General features: G+C 42.4%; 1 protein-coding gene across 1 annotated transcript; it reads left to right on the top strand.

The window, feature by feature from the left end:
* Positions 1–1,119: 1,119 nt before the first annotated feature.
* On the top strand, positions 1,120–18,480 carry gna13b (guanine nucleotide binding protein (G protein), alpha 13b). Its single transcript, XM_034538595.1, has 5 exons — positions 1,120–1,486; positions 9,015–9,244; positions 12,619–12,669; positions 14,352–14,552; positions 14,730–18,480. Exons 1-5 carry the CDS (start codon positions 1,204–1,206, stop codon positions 15,099–15,101), a joined length of 1,137 nt encoding a protein of 378 aa, XP_034394486.1. The 5' UTR covers positions 1,120–1,203; the 3' UTR covers positions 15,102–18,480.
* The last annotated feature ends 1,330 nt before the right edge of the window (positions 18,481–19,810 follow it).

Here is a 19,810-nt window from a genome sequence, read left to right as displayed (position 1 = left end):
TACATCTCTCTCTTACTCTGCTTCCTCCCCGGAGTCTTTGTGACTTCACGTCTCGTAGGGTCCATTGGACCTGGCTGTGTCTGATGCCTCCTGCCTGGTGAAACGGCCTCCTGCCTTGGTCCTGCTGATGCGCCATGGCCATGGACCCTGCTGATCGCCCCGCCCGCCCTCCTCTCTACCTCCTTCCGTCCTCTCTACCTCCTTCCATTTCATGGATTGTGATTTTGTGAATTTTGAAATGAAATGTCGTTATGGAATGGAAAGATACCTGCATCAATATGAGACCAGAGGATTTTGGATGGAACGTTGTAAACAGGAGATATCTGCCAATACAGACCGACCAACCAGCCGGTCCATCAGAACTACTGGATGTCATCTGTTGTAGCTGTAAAAAGGACTGTACCACCCGGAGGTGCACATGCCGAAAATATGGCTTGCCTTGCACAAATGTGTGCAGAGAATGTCGTGGTGTAAGCTGTACCAACTCACAGTTACCAGACTTGTCAAATGCATATGATGACGATGGTTGAGTCGGACCCAGTCCAACGGTGTATCAACTACAATGATCAATCACTGTATTGACAATGTCATGTTGTGTCACCTTTCTGTTATACTCTTTATGTTATGTGTGGAAATTATGTTGATGAGTGTGTTACTAAAGTTCAATGTAGTGAATAAACTTGAAAATACTTACCTGCCTTGAGTATACAATTTCATTCAATGAAATGTCGTATATCAGTGCAAATATATGATAAGAAATGGATTTAAAAATTATTTTCCATAATTATTGCATTCGATCAAGTCATAACCTATTCAAAATGATTATGTATGCCCAAAAATGGTATAATAGCTTTTTCAATAATTCAAATGTCTCTTCTGATAGTGGAGATATGAGACATTATAGATATACGGCGACCATTTTGGATTTTTGCATATTTAACCTATTTCCGCAACAGTAATTTCTTAGGACTTTTAGTACGTTATTCAGGACACTTCATAGAAGACCTCTGTGCCCAAATAAATTCTGTTGCATTTTTTTCCATTTGTAATGGTTAAATTGGCTAGATTGACTGGACTAGGTGGTAACTACACTGTTGAAGTTGAGGTGAGTGGATTCCTACGACACATGAATGCAGCAGCGGACTGTGGCGAGCTCCGGGCTCAGCCCTCCTCGCTGTCTGTATCGATGAAGTTGTTTCAAAGATGGCGGATTTCCTGCCGTCCCGCTCCGTTTTATCTGTATGTTTCCCTAACTGTCTGCTCACAAGCGGCGAGGCAGAACAGTTGCGGAAATCTAAAGAGATAGATAAGTGTATTCACCGAGATAAGACGTATGTCAAAAGGTTAGTAAAGATCTTATTACTTGGGGCAGGCGAGAGCGGCAAGTCCACTTTCCTCAAGCAGATGCGCATTATCCATGGGCAGGACTTCGATCAGAAGGCCAAAGAAGACTTCAGAGCCACGATTTTTAGTAATGTTATAAAAGGTAAGTCTACACGAAGATGCCATTGTATTTCACATGTTGAAGCGGGCTTGTTTTGACCTCTGTATCGGCCTCGTACGTTAGAGTGGGCAGAGCACCGAGAGTGGAAAGTTGGTCGCCATGCTAGCTGCAACTGAACCTACTGGAGGGACACTTCTCGGTGTTCGACAGAGCTAGTGTGGTTAGCTGGTTCAGCCATCAAGAAACGCCCATGTTATTTGTGTTGGTCCACACGGTGGGTCTGAAGGAGACGGGGGCGCGTGCAGTAAGGAGGAAGGGGGGTCATTGTTTGTGTTTGTTCAGAGCCTCACGGCTATCAATTTTCTCCTGAGTTAATGTTCATGGCACACAGCGGACACGATGGTCTGACATGGTCCGAGTGTTTTCCTCGTGGCTGCTGTTGTCACCTCAACATACCGCTGTCGTGTATGGCGGAACATGGCCCAACAATCATCTGACTAATGAGCCTTGGTACTGAACGCCTGCCTATCATCAAATACGTAATATCAGTCCACAACAGGACTGAACCACTAGACCTCTCAAAGGTGACTCACTGACAGCAGCACCATCAATACGTCTGATATGACCGTTGCAGTAAAGGCCATACATCATGTTTACAAGTAATCTTTCTTAAGATATACAACTTCATATGTGTTTGCGGATTGTTGGACGTACATTGGTGCTGAAATATTAAACATTGCTGTTTTAAGAACGAAGTCTGGTGGTTTCTGTAAATAGTTCAAATTCACCTATTTGGGCAAAGTATGAAGAGTGCCATTGTGTGACAGTTGTGTTACAGTGCAGATACAGTCATTTCAGCTGTCTTCTCAAAGATCCAGAATCGCTTCACTAAACGTGTAACTCTACACAGCAACACTAACTGGCTTTGTTAATGAGCCAAGGAAGTTTTGCATTGCTTTGAGCAGGAACACATTTTCCATTATGGGGCAGTTGAATTGTGTTATTAACCTGGGTTATTGTGGTTGGATACCACACACAGACACTTTAGCTGTTGCCTTCAAGTGAGTCAGAGTAACTGAAAAATATCCAAGTAAACCTAGATTGTGACTGAGACCACTTAAGGATGGCCCTGATTAGTTGTCATGTTTCAGATATGAATTTGCTTTGCTGTGGAAATCTGGTGGTTGTGCAGCCTTTGCAACATTGTTGTGTCTGCTTAGTAGTTCCCAATATTGAGCTGAATCACAACTAACTATGTTGTTGTTTGTCTTAAGACATTGACTTTGAGAGCATGAGTGACTTGTCTGTCACAGTCTCTTACTGCTCCCAGCCATCGCTTACCTTCTTTATGGAGAGACAGCGAGTGTGATTACCGACAGTGGCATACGTGTGGCAAGTCTGTGGAGGTCAAATAATATCTCCACTTGTCCTCTCCTTATATGTAGGTTTCGATAGGTGCCACAAACTGCCAGTGCCATTAGTTGTCACAGGAGTGCCACCACTAGTCAGAGAAGTCTGACATCTGATGGCAGTCCGAGACAAACAAGACAGCATGCTCAGCTGACATAATGAAAGCCAAGAAACTAAGAATATATTTAGAAAAATTCCATCAGTCACTTCAATAAAAACATTTTTTAAATGTCAGTCGAACAACAATGGAGGTTCCAAGGAAATGTGGCTCAACCCATTTGGTTTGCCACTGTCCTGACTGATGCCTGACTAACACTTACCATAGACTTGCCACTGTCCTGACTGATGGCTGACTAACACTTACCACAGACTTGCCACTGTCCTGACACCTGACTGACGCCTGCCACACGCTTGCCACTGCAGTGCCATTGCCACAAGGAGGATCTCGGCCTTGCTGTCTTTATGTGTAAAGTAAGTGCCTGCTGCTGTTCACCTATCCTCATAACAGTGTAAAACGGATGAAAGTGGTTAACATTACATTACATTACATGTCATTTAGCTGACACTTTTATCCAAAGCGACTTACAATCATGTTACATTAACACACCGTAGACACAGCTACAGGGAACAATTCAGGGTTAAGTGTCTTGCTCAAGGACACATCGACTAGGGCGGGGATTGAAAGACGGACCTGCACTGCCGCCCACTTAAAAATGTAAGACGAGCTTACATCTCAGAAAAGCTTTTATTGTGAAAATGTAGCTTCAGGAAGTGTTAAGTTTGCAATGAAAACATACTAACAATTAGTCCTATATTCATTTGTTTGTGTTTTATGAGTTGAGAACTCTTTTGAGCAGGGTCTTGCCCATCGGTCATGGTTAGGATGAGTCAAGCTGACTCTGAACACACAAATCCAAGCAACTTTTTTTTCATTAATAATATGCTAATAATGTAAATATCTGCACAGTGCATAATAATAATACTTTAATGTGTAGTTCCGCTTTAAAACCGGACCCTGCTTGACCTTATGTTTGTAATACAGTTCAAAGCTTCATTCATAATATTGACATTTCAACTCTAAATCAACATTCAAATTTTGTGCAGAGTTGTGAGCGTCGCTACCAAAATGTTCCACATCGTTAATATCCTCTGCATGTGTGTTTTGCTGAGTAGGATTAGCCTCTCCACACAGACATGCGCAACACTGGAGAGAGAGACGGTGAAGTGAAATAGCGTTGCCGGTAGCGGGGTATTACTGGCTACTGAATAGTATTCCAATTTGTAGTATTAGATTCTAGGGGTGGCTGCTTAGGATTGTTTCTGTCTCATGATTCAAGATAGATGCAATTGTTTACAAAATTCACAACATGTTTTTCTATCAAAATATACATGATTCAATCCATATTAGTTGGCGCTTAGCCCTTTTTCATCCAGAAAACTGCTAATTCCAGTTGTTTTAAGGGGGTTTCAAAGCAGTATGAAATAGATATTAGAGAATTATGACCGGTTTAACTTCTTAACACAGCTTATTAACATAGCTTACATCATCATTAAAACTACCAATGATGAGATTTGTTCTAATCAAAGCAATTATTTGAATAAAAAGACATTCCATAATCATTTGAATTGTGTGTTTTATGGAAATAATCACTATAGATGTCAGTAGCAAGAGAAAGGAATCATGTTTAGAATGTTTGATGGTTAAGCACTGACTTTGGGACAGTTACAATTATTTTTTGGGACAGTTCCAGGACAAAAATATTGGCCTTACTGTAAATTATAGTTTTTACAAAGAATTCAGAATCTGCAATCGGGAATCTGAATTGACAGGTAAATCGGAAATCCGAATCATATAGAAAAATGTTTCTGTCACAGTTTGTGTGTTTGCAGCTGATGTAGATGTGGTAACTGAGGATTTGTGGCCTTAATACTTGAAAATGACAACCTTTTGTTGCTTTGATGTTATCTGTGAATGGTTTAAAATGTCAATATAGCTGATCCCACTGCACAGCTGGGGTCCGTGGCCTATATTTAAGTGGATTTTGTCTGTAAAGAACTTGATAGTGGCAGATGGTTCTCAGATGGTTGCTCATCTTGGTGATGTTGGTACATACATGTCTATATTTACATGGCACATTCATGTTCAACATGATTTATTTCTAGAACTGTACTTTGAGTCAGTTGCGAGCTGTTGGGGGGAACATATTGAGTCATCATAAAGAGTTTGATTCTCATGTGGAAACGGTTTTAGCCATCACAGTGATTCTCTTCACCATGGTTTATAGACCACATACCACTCAAATAAAGATGGAATTAACTCATATGTTGTAGTTACTGATTACACATGGCGATAACAACACTCTTCAGCGCTTATCCCCTTCCAGTTGTTCTCATGTCACTCCACTTAGAAACAGCTGTGGTTCTGGTTTGACTTGTCTGGCTCATGGTTATAGTGGTTGTGTGATGACTGGTAACTTGTGAACAGGCAACAATATGAAAATTACCAGGCCATTTACACAACATTATGGATAGCCCATACTATTTATTATAGATGCACGAATTGCAATTTTCTTGGCCAATTACGATTTCTTAGAATCTCTATTGTTGACAATAAGGCACTAACTATGTTTGACCAATATCTAAAAGAATAAATTGAACCATCCTGAAGTCATCCTTAACCATCAAACATTTTTGAGCATAAATGTTGTTCTTTTTCTTTGCTCTTGTCATTTATAGTGGTTATTTGAATACAACTTAATTAAAAGAACAAAGTCTTTCGACAGATATAGTAAATGGACTATACTTGTATAGAGCTTCTCTAGTCTTCCGACCACTCAAAGTGCTTTAACACTACATGTCAGCATTTACCCATTTACATCCTTTCCTACACTGATGACATTAACTACCATGCAAGGTCCTCTGATTGAGGGACGACCCTGCTCTACCACTGAGCCTCCAACTGTGACAGTACCACTGTGATTACAGGATCATTACACCAGGTGTATCTATACCTTAATCATTAGGTGCATTCTTGTGTTGAAATTATTTCTCCACAGTTTGAATCCAACGGATACAGATAGGAGCTCTAAGTATACTAAATAAGTTGAAGTGAACATGTAAATGTAGATTTACAGTATCCAAGTTACTACAGTGCATAAGGACCATTAGTTATTCCATATTCTGCATGACCTAATTTCTCTTAGTAACCTGCTTTTTCTTGTCACTCAACAATGCTGCATCAGGTGGCAAAACAAGTTGCAACCGACTTGATTTCTGTCACAGTGCAATCACAATGTGACATCACTTGGCAACACAGTCGGGAAATTAGATACATCAAACATTTTTCCCGCTATGCAGAACTCGTGCAGAATTGCCCAAGGTGATTGGGTCAATCAGCGCTAATCTGAGGTGATTTGCTCTGCGGAGTGTGTCGATGCCAATATGCTTCTATTGTGCTTCCATGATGTCAGAGGGGTTGTAGGGAGGGGGGGGCAGCTACACGTAAACCCCCTTTTGTATGAGTGCGAACAGGGAAGTGGAAGGCTGGAAAGGCTTGCTCAGCTGCAGTCAAGGGGAAGTGACTGACGCTTGACGTGGTTAAACTGAATAGGAAACGGTTAGTGTCATTTCAGGATAAAAGTTAGCCGTGCATGACTCCTAATCAGTGTATGAATGATGACAAGTAGTGTTAAAGAGCTTTGAGTGGTCGGAAGACTAGACAGGTTCTATACATGTACAGTCCAATTACCATTCAATGAAACCCCACGATAAGTGGGGGAAAATGGAATCTTGTGTCATTGATGCCACAAATACAGAACTATGTTCCTCATGTCAGCATGTTAAGAGTACAAAATTGCAAATTAAAAAAGAGCTCTGCTACGTGTCCAATGATTTAGCTTGTGTGTGCAGTGTTCACTCTTCTGGCTTGTAGGAGTCAACCTCGGGTCATCCGACTAACATATGATCAGAAATAAACTGCTCTGCATCGACTCTACCATTGTTTTCCTGGGGGTGGGGATGTATTGGCGCCACTGCTCAGAGGTCAAATGATTTAAACTTTGATCTTTGTGGTTGCTGACCACAACCAATAAGATAAATGGCTTAATGTGAAGTAGCCAGAAGCGTGGAATGCTTCTTTTGCATAACGAGACAACATCATTTCATAGCCAGGGTCACCAGTCAATAACAGATCACACCCCTTTAGGGAATTTAACGTTTTAGATTTACCTGACTTGCAGCTTTTTGTTAGCTGCTGTGGATGTGAAGTCAGTGTTTCAGGTCTTCAATGAGTTTCTGGTTAAAAACTGGAGTATTAAGTTCATGTGTTGACGAAAGCAGTCCAGCACTCAGTGATGTCAAACCAGAACTGTATGAAGAGGGTGTGAACTTCCTATTGCGCCTCTTTATTGTAACCTACAGTTGTTTTGTTTGTGCAAGTGAAAATGACTGAGTGTAGTCTATGTACAATTTGTACTGAAGTGAGGACGTTTTGACATCTTGGACGTGCATGCAGATCAGCGGGAGAAATCCTCCTGTGTATTTCCCTGGTGGGTGCTGCTCACTGGGCTTTCCTCAGACACCAGAGGCTCACTGGAGCCACAGTGTTAGTGTGAGCCTGTGTTGTAGTGCAGTGTGTTGTACTACAAACGACGGAACCTGATCATCAAGTTCGGCTGGTGTAAAAAACTGGTTTATTATTAAGCCAAAGGGATGCAATAAAGCTCACGACGGCATAAAAAAAAGCTCAAAGCAAATGCTGGGTTTTTTTTCTTGATAAATGAGCAGTTGATTGATCATTGTGTTGTACATTTCCTATTGATTGACTAAAGGATTAATTGCCTATCAGCACCATTTGCCTTTAAGGCTAGATAAGGCAGTTGTCATTTCATCCAGCTTTAGTTGATGTGTCCCTGAGCAAGACACTTAACCCTGAATTGCTCCCTGTAGCTGTGTCTATGGTATATGATTGTAAGTCAGTTAAAAAAATTCTTTATGGAACCAGCTTCCACTTTCAGTCCGGGAGGCAGACACAGTCACCACATTTAAGAGTAGGCTTAAGACTTTCCTCTTTAATAGTGCTTATAGTTAGGGCTGAATCAGGTTTGCCCTGGTCCAGCCCCTAGATATGCTGCTATAGGCTTATAGGCTGCTGGGGGATGTTTTAGGATACACTGAGCACCTACCTCCTCTTCTCGCTTTATTTATGGATGAATTTACATCTCTCCATTGCACCTTATTAACTCTGCTTCCTCCCCGGAGTCTTTGTGACTTCACGTCTCATAGGGTCCATCGGACCTGGCTGTGTCTGATGCCTCCTGTCTGGTGAGCCGGCCTCCTGCCTTGGACCCTGCTGATGTGCCCCAACCCCCCTGCTCTCTACCTCCTTCTGTTTCAATGATTGTGGAGGTCCATTCATACATTATCATATTCATATAATGTGTTTATGTAACTCTGTAATGCTGTTCATTCTGTACACATGACATCTATTGCATTTGTCCATCCGGGGAGAGGGATCCTCCTCTGTTGCTCTCCTGAAGGTTTCTTCCCTTTTTATTTGGGGAGTTTTTCCTGATCCGATTTGAGGTCCTGGGACAGGGATGTCGTATGTGTACAGATTGTAAAGCCCTCTGAGGCAAATATGTAATTTGTGATATTGGGCTATACAAAATAAACTGAATTGAATTGAAAGGTTTCCTAATGTTCAGTGTGATGACAGAGAGCTTAATTAAAACGTGCGTACGTGTGTTTGTGTGTGTGTGTGGCATCTTTGAGTGTCTAGAAAAGCACTATATAAATATGAAGTGTGTGTGTATATATGCATGTATATAATTTTTAAACCTAAACATTGGTCCATGAGCCAGAAAAGATTGAGAAACGCTGCAGTGGTCCTCCAATAAGCTGCATTAGCCTTTACCTTGTTTGTGAGCAGGTGTGATGTTTAGCCGGTGTGATGTTGTTGGTGGATCGACATCCAAAATGTCAGTTGTAACCGTGTTTGTATGTAATGTGGAATATCTTTTGAGGTTCTGTTTTTCTTAAATAACCATATACCTGCAATATATGGTTCCTTTCAGATGAAACAAAGGCTGTAGTGGAATCTGTAAAGAAATGGATGATCTTGACCAGAATACAAGTCTGACATGTTCCCCTCCTGCTCCAGGTATTCGAGTGTTGGTGGATGCTCGAGAGAAGCTACACATTCCATGGGGCCATAAGTCCAACCAGCGGCATGGAGACACAATGATGGCATTTGACACCCGGTCGGTGATGGCCCACGGTCACGGCATGGTGGAGCCAAAGGTTTTTCAGCACTACCTGCCTTCCATCCGGGCCCTGTGGGCCGACCAGGGCATCCAAAATGCCTATGACCGCCGCAGAGAATTCCAGCTGGTGAGTGTTACGTCCATGTTACGAGCAATGTGGTTTGATGCTGTGCACAAGTGTAAAGGGTTGAGGGCAGCGGTGGGTCCCATGGAACTTGGTTCTGGTGTGGTGTATTGCAGTGATTCTCAACTGGTGGGGCGCGGACCCATTTTCAGTGGGTCGCAGGTCATGGGCTAAGAATTCACGTCGACCAGCAGAAATGCGTGTTACTCTCATCCATGCGTGTCTGTGCATTGATTTTGTATGTAAGCTACCCACCATAACTTCAGACTCTGAGACTCTTGTCAGGCGCAAAATGCATCCTGTTCTCTCATTAGGAATTCCTCCAAATTCAGGTCTGTCAGTGGCATAGTTTTTTACATGCATACTGTGGTATTCTGTACTATCTCAGGTTCAAACTGCACCATCTTTTCATTAAATCAATTTGAGAAAATGTTCCTCGAGTCGCGGATTGTCATTCAGGGGTGATGGGGGGTCCCAGCCAGACCGGTTGAGAAACCCTGGTGTATTGAGTAAGCCATGACCCATGTACCTCAGTGGTTTCCCTGTGTTGCTTGGTTTGACATCCAAGATTCTTCCCTTTGCCTCTATGTGCATGTCCAGTGACTTCTTGTGAGTAGGTTGAAGGGGCTTTAGTGTACAGACTACACTAGCATTGATGACTATAAAGGCTCGGCCTCACAGTTGATGGAGCAGAGCTGCAGCTGCTGAGCACAGACAGAGACACAGACAAGCTAATGAAGGGCTGCTTCTCTCTCTACCCCTTCCTTCCTCCACCTCTCCCTCATTGCTCTCCACTAGTTTAGACTGCTCCAACAGGATAATGATCTTCGACTGTCCTGCAGTGAGACTAGCTTGCCATGCATCTGTTGTGACCAGCTGAGAGTAGTTAGCTCGCTGTGTGTTGGTCTTTGTAATGTTACCATACTAATGGAGGTATTATCATTTTGGGATGCTTTACATGCCACTTAACCTACCGATTTTATTTTAGTTTCCAACAACAATAAAACAAGCCTTATTATGGTCTGTAAAAAGAATGTTTGACCAAGGTCACTATGCTTTCTTTCCCAACCAATACCAATAAGTTCATACTGTTATGTTATTAAATCAATGTGGTCTATTTAAAGTGATACAAATGTATCAAATTAGGAAGTTACTGATATTGCTATGTAGTTATGCCATGGCTATGTACAGCAGCATTGAGCATGGCCGAAAAAAAATGTAATGATGCTGGAGGCTCGACGGAGGAATTGGCTCCAAATATTGGAGCGACATTTCCATTAATTCCAGGTTTTACTTGACCAACTTTAAAACACTGGTTTGAGTGAGTAAGAAGTCCTGTAACTTGGAGCTGTTTTGGAGAAAATGTAAATAATTGAATAGTCAGTGTTTTAACATACAATTGAATTTCAGCAAAGACATTTGTCTTTGCTGTCAATTGTAGTTCCTTGAAAGCACTGCTACTCTCACTTTCGGCCATGTGTGGTACTGCTGGTAAGCCATGTTGTAAATATGTCAACATATAGTTGGTAACTGTAGTAAAACTAGTCCTATTTGCTCAAACTGACCAGTACATGAGTACTATCAGGGAAACAATCAGGTCCCTCCGTCTGGTGGGCGGGGCTTGGTTTAGGCTAGACGGTAAACTTTCTCATCTAAACGTAACTAAAATGTGTTTCTAAAACAAAAACAAGATTCTTGATTGATATTTGATCAGCACTGCCTAGTTTGACAATTTGATTAGAAATCACCAGCAGTGATTGGCAGCTGTGTTCAGGGTTGCAAAATTCCGGAAATATTCAAAGTTGGAAACTTTCCACGGGAATATACGGGAATAAACTGGAAATGTTGGGGTAATTTAACTGTATTTACCTTGTCACGAGCATACATGCATGCAAACATTTATAATACAACTTTTAAAAATGACATTTTTGACATTTTGAGAGTAGAACTATATTTTTTCATCGAACAACAAAAACATGAACGTTGAATAAAAAAGGTGTATTCCCTATGATCACCACCCCCAACCCACATTTTTTTTTTTGTGTTTTTCCCTGAATCCTTTCAGGTCTAAATGCTTTCTTCCTGGACCTCATCAACGTCCTCCTCACTGCTGTAAAAAGTTAGTCTACTGTATACAAATAAACTTGGTATTAAAATGAACATGGCTTCAGTTTACCAAGTAATCAATATGCTATATGACAAACAGTGTTGGGAAAGTTCACTTTCTACATGAACTAGTTCAGTTCTTAGTTCATAATTCAAAATGTTGAACTAAGTTCACAGCTCCAAAAAATGAACTAGTTCAGTTATTTTTTTCAATATGTTGCGAGCTATAATTGAAATCTCTATCTGTCTGCAATACCGCTCTTGGCCTCTACGCAACTCGGCGCTCTCACACTTGCCAGGCATAGGGCTGAGACGTTCAGACGCAACACTGATGACAAAGACGTTCAAAAACAACAAAACGTTTTATATTTATGTTTCTGGCAGACAATGTTCCCAACCAGCTGCATTCAGGGTCCAGCTGAGCTAGGCGTGCATACAACTACATTTAAGTTCCCTGTTATATGCTTTTGCAAAAAACTTTTTTTTTTTCAAAATCCCGTGGAAACTTTCCGGAAATTTACCGGAAACTTTCCGCCCCTTTGCAACCCTAGCTGTGTTAGACTCCTCTTCTGATTGGTTGTTTTTCTTTAGGCATCATTAGGAGTACTGAGAGGAGGCAGAAGAACCTCATTGTCTGTCTCATGTTCTATGTAAAGGGTGACTGGTTAGCAGGTCCGTCTTTCAATCAGATGATCAGCGGTTCAATCCCCGGCTTTGCTCCCCGTAGCTGTGTCTGAATGTACGTCACTTTGGATAAAAGCATCAGCTAAATGAAATGTAATAAATAAAGATAAAGGGACAAAGTAATTGTTATTAAATTTGCCAACTGTGCTTGAATATCATGATTATTGACCATTTCCAACACCTGAACATTTAACCCTGTATTAATGTGAAAAATGAGTTGGTTCCAGCTTCTGTGTAAATGTTTTCAGGTTTTCTTGCTCCTGAGGAATATTATTTGGTTAGACAAAACAGACATTTGAAGATGTCACATGAGCTTTGCTGGGAACTCAAGATGGGAATGTTTTACTGTTTGTCAAGCGATTGTTAACCCAGAAGATATTAGTGTTGGCACCCTGTACAGACTAGCAGAATGTCTTTTGAGCTGTTTATTGTAACATATGTCACACTTTCACACCTTTTTGTGATGGACTGGTGTCCAGCGGCATGTGCAGTATATACTATCACACTCTACACATACAGTCACTAAATATCTCTCTCTCGCTCTCTTGCTCTTTTGCTCGCTCTCTCTCTCTCGCTCTCTCTCTCAGGGGGAGTCAGTCAAGTATTTCCTGGACAATTTGGAAAAGCTCGGCCACTCGGTAAGTTCCAGAGGCTCCACTAATGACAGACCCCAGCAGACAGGAGGGTGGCTGATGGAGCAGATGGGTGTGAGAGCGCTCGGCTAGTAAAAAAGAAGTGAAACCGTTGTCTTCCTGTCCTCGGTCATGTCTCCACACTGGGTTGTTCCAGTTCTCACTCACTATTCCTCACTAGTCAAAAAGGCAGTTTAGACTGACAATCTTTGTCAGTTTTTTTTTCATTTATACACAAGTATATCATCTAACAAAGAGTGATTTAATTAGTGATCATGCTCTCCAAAGCCAAATAGATTTCTACATTCTAATGTATTAACCTTCAAAAAGTCATGGAAATTGAAAATAGGTATTTCCAGACCTGAAGACGTATTGGGAAAAAGAACCTTCCGGTCAGTGAATGTTACTTTGTTTTCGAGCTGTAGTAGCTGTAGAGTGTTAACATGTACTCGTGGGCTGGAAGGACATTCTGATGAGTTTGTTATGAGATGTGTCATTTGTTTGTAGGTTTTTCCCAGACCTTTAAACCATATACGTTATTTGTTAGTGTGTTTGTGTGTGAACGCGCACATGCAGGCATGGTCTGTGTCGACGATGAGTTATCACCTCTGGAATGTTATGTATTAGGATCTGATGTATCCAGAGCAGTGGGACTCACACACAGTCAAATCATGATTGGGAATAGTGATGCATCATATTTGGTCCTGAATAGTTAATGGTTTACGCCACCATTAACCCCCCCAAACACACACTCTTCCCTGAAGCCCTACACTTGTTTATGCGCTGTGGTATTTCAGGAATGCAGTGTTAAACAGGGATGTCCCCAAAGCTGCAGCGCTGTTTCTATCTGGAACACAAAGATCTCCATTTCTCTCCCCAACTCGTGAGAAGTTGAAAACCCATGTTTAATAGGTCATATCCCTGATGTGCTTCTCTCAACAATATGTAGACAGACAATATTCATAAGGTTTAATCGCCTAGTACTCAAAGATTCAAACTGGACAAAAACAAAAATATATCTTACCAAACTCGCCTTAGTTCAGAGTGAGATGTGAATGTATGTTGGCTCTACGCTCTCTCTCTGCCAGCTGACCTCTGAGCAGCTGATTGCTGCAGCAGCTCACTGTTTTTACAGCCTGAAGAAGGCCTCCAGCACATCTCTGTCCTAGTGAGGAGGAAACCTTAATGCATAGTAACTCGCACACAGGTTGCTCTCACACTGATATACAATACAGCAGAATTATTCTGTTTCTGTTGAGCAGTTAGGTCTACAGCAGTGAGTGTTTGCTCTCCGCAGCTCAGATTCTGGAGGATCCCGCTGGAGCAGCCTCTCTCTGGCTAGTGTTCGAATCACAAGTAAAAATGTACAATGTAAAAAATCTGTATTCATATTTTGGGATGCCATTATCACTGCTGGAAACGAAACACAAGTGTCGAAAATAAAGAAGTCTTTGTATGGCATTGTGCCCCAAAGCTACCAGGGTTAGGGTCACATCACTGGATGCAGGAAGTACAACAGATCCTGCAGCTGAGCCCCAGAAACACTAGAGAGCAGGTTGAGAATTGCAGAGTTTTCTCTTTGGAACACTGTGTTATTGATGTGGCATGTTTTTAATGTAGGTTTTTCCTACCAATAGTTAAGCCAAGATTTGTTAAAGATAATAATCCAATTGATAATTTGCTTGCAGGACTACCTCCCCAGCCAACAGGACATCCTCCTGGCCAGAAAGCCCACCAAAGGCATCCACGAGTACAACTTTGAGATTAAGAACGTGCCCTTCAAGATGGTGGACGTAGGTGGTCAGCGCTCTGAACGGCGGCGCTGGTTCGAATGCTTTGACTCCGTCACTTCGATCCTCTTCCTCGTCTCCTCCTCTGAATACGACCAGGTGAGCCACACTGTGTGCTGAGGAATCAGGACTGCCCTTTTCACTGCAGGGATTTAAGGATCGGTTCACAAATGTTCAAAACTATATCCGGATGCCTATTGAGTACAGCTGCTCATACCAGACGTGTGACGATCAGCTTTAACCGAAGCACGCATATATGCACTCTAACACCTCCAGGTGCTGATGGAGGACCGGCAGACCAACCGGCTCAGTGAGTCCCTCAACATCTTCGAGACCATCGTCAACAACCGGGTGTTCGGCAACGTCTCCATCATCCTGTTCCTGAACAAGACGGACCTGCTGGAGGAGAAGGTGAAGCAGGTCTCCGTCAAAGACTACTTCCCCGAGTTCTTGGGCGACCCCTCGAGCCTGGCAGACGTCCAGCGCTTCCTGGTGGAATGCTTTCGCAAAAAACGCAGAGAACAGCAGCAGAAGCCGCTGTACCACCACTTCACCACGGCCATCAACACTGAGAACATCCGGCTGGTGTTCCGTGATGTCAAGGACACCATCCTGCATGACAACCTCAAACAGCTGATGCTGCAGTGAGGGGACTGACCAGGAGGAGGAGGAGGCGGGATGGGTGGAGGCGGGCGTCAAGGGGGAGTGGGCAGAGTCCCTCTACCCATTCATCCTCCCTAATTGACTTTGACCGGCTCCTAACTTTGAACTTTGACTGTATTAAAGCCACCCCTACTACTGCCAGCCCACCCTTCCCCCTCCAGTTTGCTCTCTGCCTTTATTGAGCATGCTCACTATGACTTCTAACTGCTGCCTGTGGCTCTGAGCCCCAACCACCCTCTGACCCTTTAAATCACTGTAAATGACCTCTAACCCCATCCACATACTGCAGTCTCCTTGACATCCTTCATTTCCTCACTATGTTTGGCTCTAATTTACATCCACATACCTTTTTCTATGCTGCTCTGACCACTGTTGCTAAATAAGGGGGAGGGGCTTGTTTTAAATGAGTGAGATCCACCATCAGCGACCGTTGACCGCTGTTGCCTTTCTTTTAGAACGTCTCCGTTGTATCTGGTTTAACATCTGCTCTCCACTGGCGCTTAGTGATGACATCCTGTGGGGGTTTCCTCTGAGGGCAGTGCAACTAACACACACACACACACACACACACACACAGAGAGAGAGAGGTTGGAATTCCTTTTCCAAAGTCCACTTAATTCACTTTGTTTCTTTTTCTAATGGATGAATATACTGTATGTACCTATGCATTTTTCTTTAACTTATATTTTATAGGGGTTTACACTTTGTGGGTTTGCTGATGGACTGTGTTACATTTAACTGGATACGGAGACCACTTGTACAATGAAACACCGTGCGATCAGGCTAGCTAGTGCTGGGTTAATCTGTTTCTCAGGTCACATTGTGAAACCCACTTCTCAACCAGAACTCTGCTGCCTCTGCCCTTCCACATGACTCATATGAGTTCATGGCGTGTTCGCTCTCCGTCTGCAGAAAAGACTCTGTCTCAAAAGTAGAACCATATTGTACCATCAGAGTCTGCACAAACAAACCATTGTGACCTCATTTAGCCTGGTATTGACATGTGATCTGTACCTAGATTCCTGATCTGAATATTAACATCTGCATTTACACTTGGTATTAATACACTTTGTTGCTATTTCACTTCCACATCACCGTTGGATCTCAATATGCAAATACACACCGAGTCCCACCTCTACAGATTGGGATAGCATGCCCATTGCCATGTGTGCAGTTGATATGTTTTGACATAATCCAGATACTTACCACAGGTCAATATAAAGGGTGCATTGGGTCCATGATGTGCCCAATGTTTTTATTTAATTTAATGTTATCTTGTGGGTACAACAAAAAAGCAGAAAGATGTCCATGAAAAGTTCCCATCGCTCTGAACATTTAGGCGGCTGACTAAGTAGTGCAAACAAACAGTACAAGCAGTGTTGACAGTAAACAGAACTGTGGACATGTCTGTATGCAGTAGTGCAAAGCTGCACGCTGAGGTAAGCAAGACCTTTAATATCTGCAATCCTGCTGAATCGGTCATTGCCAAAAAACTATTTCCAAAAATAGCAGATGTTCCAGACTGAATGTTGAGCTAATGTGTTCAAACCCTGCACCCAAAACAGATGTTTGAAATGGTCCTTCATTGTAGCCATCATGCAGCTTTAATGTAGGAACTGTTGTGACAGTTGTACACAGTGATGCCATTATGATGCCATCAAGGGGTTGTCCAAAAGAAACACGGTAAAGTAGTCTTAGTAAACAACAACAATGTTGTGGTCCAAGTTGAAAGTGAAGCCCTGTGCAACCTGTACGGTTCTTCTCTTCAGGAGAGACAAGGAGGAAGTGAATGTCTTTCTTCTTCCTCAGTTACTGCCGTCATGCATCCAGCCTGCATGTTTCTGATACACTGTTGTGTACCGCTGATGTACAGTTCACTGTCTAATGTATCGGTACCCAACTTCATTCTCATTTCAGCTGGTGTAACCCCACACACACACAAAGATGTGTATGTATGATCATGAGTGTTATTTTATGGTTTATTTCAAATGAAAGCAGGCATCACATTACTCTGCTTCCTTCACACTCGTTGAGACTCTAGCAGATAAGTGGCTCCACCAGTTCATGCTAACACTTTGAAAGATAACCATCACAATGATACACGTGTAGAACACACACTCTAAAAGTAACAACCTTTTTATTGAGGCGTTACATTTCCACGACAGCAGACCAGATTTACAGAAAAGGTTTTATTGTTGTCAGTCTTAACTATAAATGTTTGTTTGGGACATTCAATATACACAGCATTGTGCATTCTTTTTGTACTCTTGTCTCTATAGTTGTGTTGTAATTGCTACTGGCAGCTAATTACTATAGTGACTGAATAACAGCCCCCACTCCCGTCCTTCCCTTTGTCTACACTGGATGTTCTTCTGTTTGTATGAGGAATGCTGTCTAACAGCTGGAGTTTCAGCCTCTGAGGGAACATCAGTGAAAACTAGTAACTATCTGGTGACCATCAGTAATGACCCAACTACTCTGATACTCATCATCACTTTTCATGTAACGGTGATTCTATGAATTCTGAATGGCCATTAGAGATGGTATGTAATACCTGGATCTCCAATGAAGTGACTGTACTTGTGATGTAAACTCAAAGAAGTGCATTTAGTGTTAGTTCCTCTTGTTTTAAAGAACGCTACCAGTATAGTGCAAGTTTTTAACTCCTTAACTACTAATCATTTCTACTTAACGTGGTCAGTTAACACACGTTGGGAAAAAAATAGATTTTTGGGAGTGATCCAGTTCTTGATTCTATGGAAATGAAGTGGCCTCAGTGATGTAACCATCCCAGTTTGTTGGTATTTAAAACATGCTCATCAGGTAGAACCCAGATATACCAGCTGCCGTTGTAGTGCTGCCTCCTTAATGAGACAGTGGTTCCAGGGTTAGCTGCCTCTTTAGGCCACTACTTCTGTTCCCTTCTCCTTGGTTTGAGACTGAGCCCTGATATTTGTTCAGATTTCAATTTAAATCCAAGTGATTGCGTCCTTGGGTGACATGAAGGACATGCTTTTTTGTCCTCAGGCTGTATCAGTGTAGTCCCCCCAGACTCACGAGGAGCCTACGTCACTCAACGTGTGTGTTAGCACAAAGCAGAGGAGTGGCTAAATTGGTGTGTGTGTGTGTCCCACCTCCAAAAGAAAGATGACCAACGAGACGCTCAAAAGCTCAGTGAATTCCTCAGATTGTAGGGCCAATCGGTGAGACACCAACGTGTCCTGTCTGCTGCTAAGACAGCCTAAAGCCCAGCACAGGCCTGGTCTGGATCCAGACTGCTGTCATGTGATGACTTCAGAGAAGAAAGCCTGTTGTTGCACAAACACACAGAATTCTCAAACAAAAGCCCTGCATTAGTGCTCAAGGAAAAAAAACATGGATGACAGACCACTTGCCAACATGGGACATCTGAGCCAGCTCTATTTGCTGATGAGGAGATGCACTTGAAAGAAATGTCCTTGTATGCAAAAAGAATTCCTTGACAATAAACCTGATTCTGATTCTGAAAGCTACAAACAGCTAGAAGGGTTTTCTTTCGAGAGTAGAATTTAATTTCTAGAGAAGAAGCTCGGCCTGTACAGTTTGACTTCATCCTGACTCTCCTGCAGAGACAGACCATGCAACGTGTAGCGTGGCACACTGACAGTCAGGGTGAAGAGCCTTCATAGTCTCCTCCATGAACTCTTCTGTGTCTGCAGTCTCAACACCATGATAACTTGTTGCACCTCTATAAATCTGAGCTTGAGGCGTTAGGTGGACTCAGGTTGTCTTAATTAGAAAGCATTGGATGTGGTCTCTGTAATGTGTCTGAAGGGGTTTCACATGCAGTGATCTGCTGAGCTCTTCTATTGTCCTGTCAGGTTTTATGGGGGGGACATGATTTGTCCCCAGATCCCACAGAGCTTGGGGAGACAAGAGCTGGATAGTGGCATCATGCCCAAGGACCTGATGGTGATCATGTGTTTCTTAATCTGGTTTAAGCCCAGAGGTCTCGTTTGATTATTGCTCCCAAAGCTGCACATCAAGCCGTGTTCCACCCATGATGAACTCTGCCTTCGACCGTTTCTGTGCTTCTGGTCTTGTACAGCGTCTGTTCTGTAAATCTGACGAACTGATGTTGAAATAGAGCAAAGTGTCTTTTCTTATGTTTGGTTGTAAACCGCTGTGATCGGACACCAGGGTCACCTGACTGTCCAAGCTATGCAACAGCTCGGTATCATTGGTCTAATAATCCTGAATGCCAGTGTCTTATAGAAATCTAAGTGTAGTCATGTCAGGAGAGACATCTGCCAAATATACTGATGTTTAGTGCCTCCTTTTCTGATCTCTGCCTCGACTGTCCAATCACCTGAACAGGTTTTATACTCCGCTCGTTCTTTTTAATGCTGTCCTCGCATAAAGTAATTCAGATTAAACCTTTCTCCCAGTTTTGCTATTTTCAGATAGACAAGCTTTCAATGTACAGTCTAACTTATGCTCTCTTACCCTTCTACTCTCCTAAACAAATCAAACCTAAATAAACTGTTTGTTTTTTTTAAAACACCGCCGTCTGTGCTGTTATTGAATTTCTGCTCTTTTGACAAGATGTCACCTATGACTCTTTCTGATATTTCCTAGATTCATATTGAATGGATTTGGTGTAGTTTCAGCCCTGATGAGCTTAGTAACTATAGCTTATATAAAGTGGAGCAGGG

This window comes from Cyclopterus lumpus, chromosome 8 (genome assembly GCF_009769545.1).
Source record: "Cyclopterus lumpus isolate fCycLum1 chromosome 8, fCycLum1.pri, whole genome shotgun sequence".
Taxonomy (NCBI): Eukaryota; Metazoa; Chordata; class Actinopteri; order Perciformes; family Cyclopteridae; genus Cyclopterus; species Cyclopterus lumpus.
The sequence above is the reverse complement of the archived record's forward strand: the minus strand, read 5'-3'. Positions and strand labels throughout refer to the sequence as shown.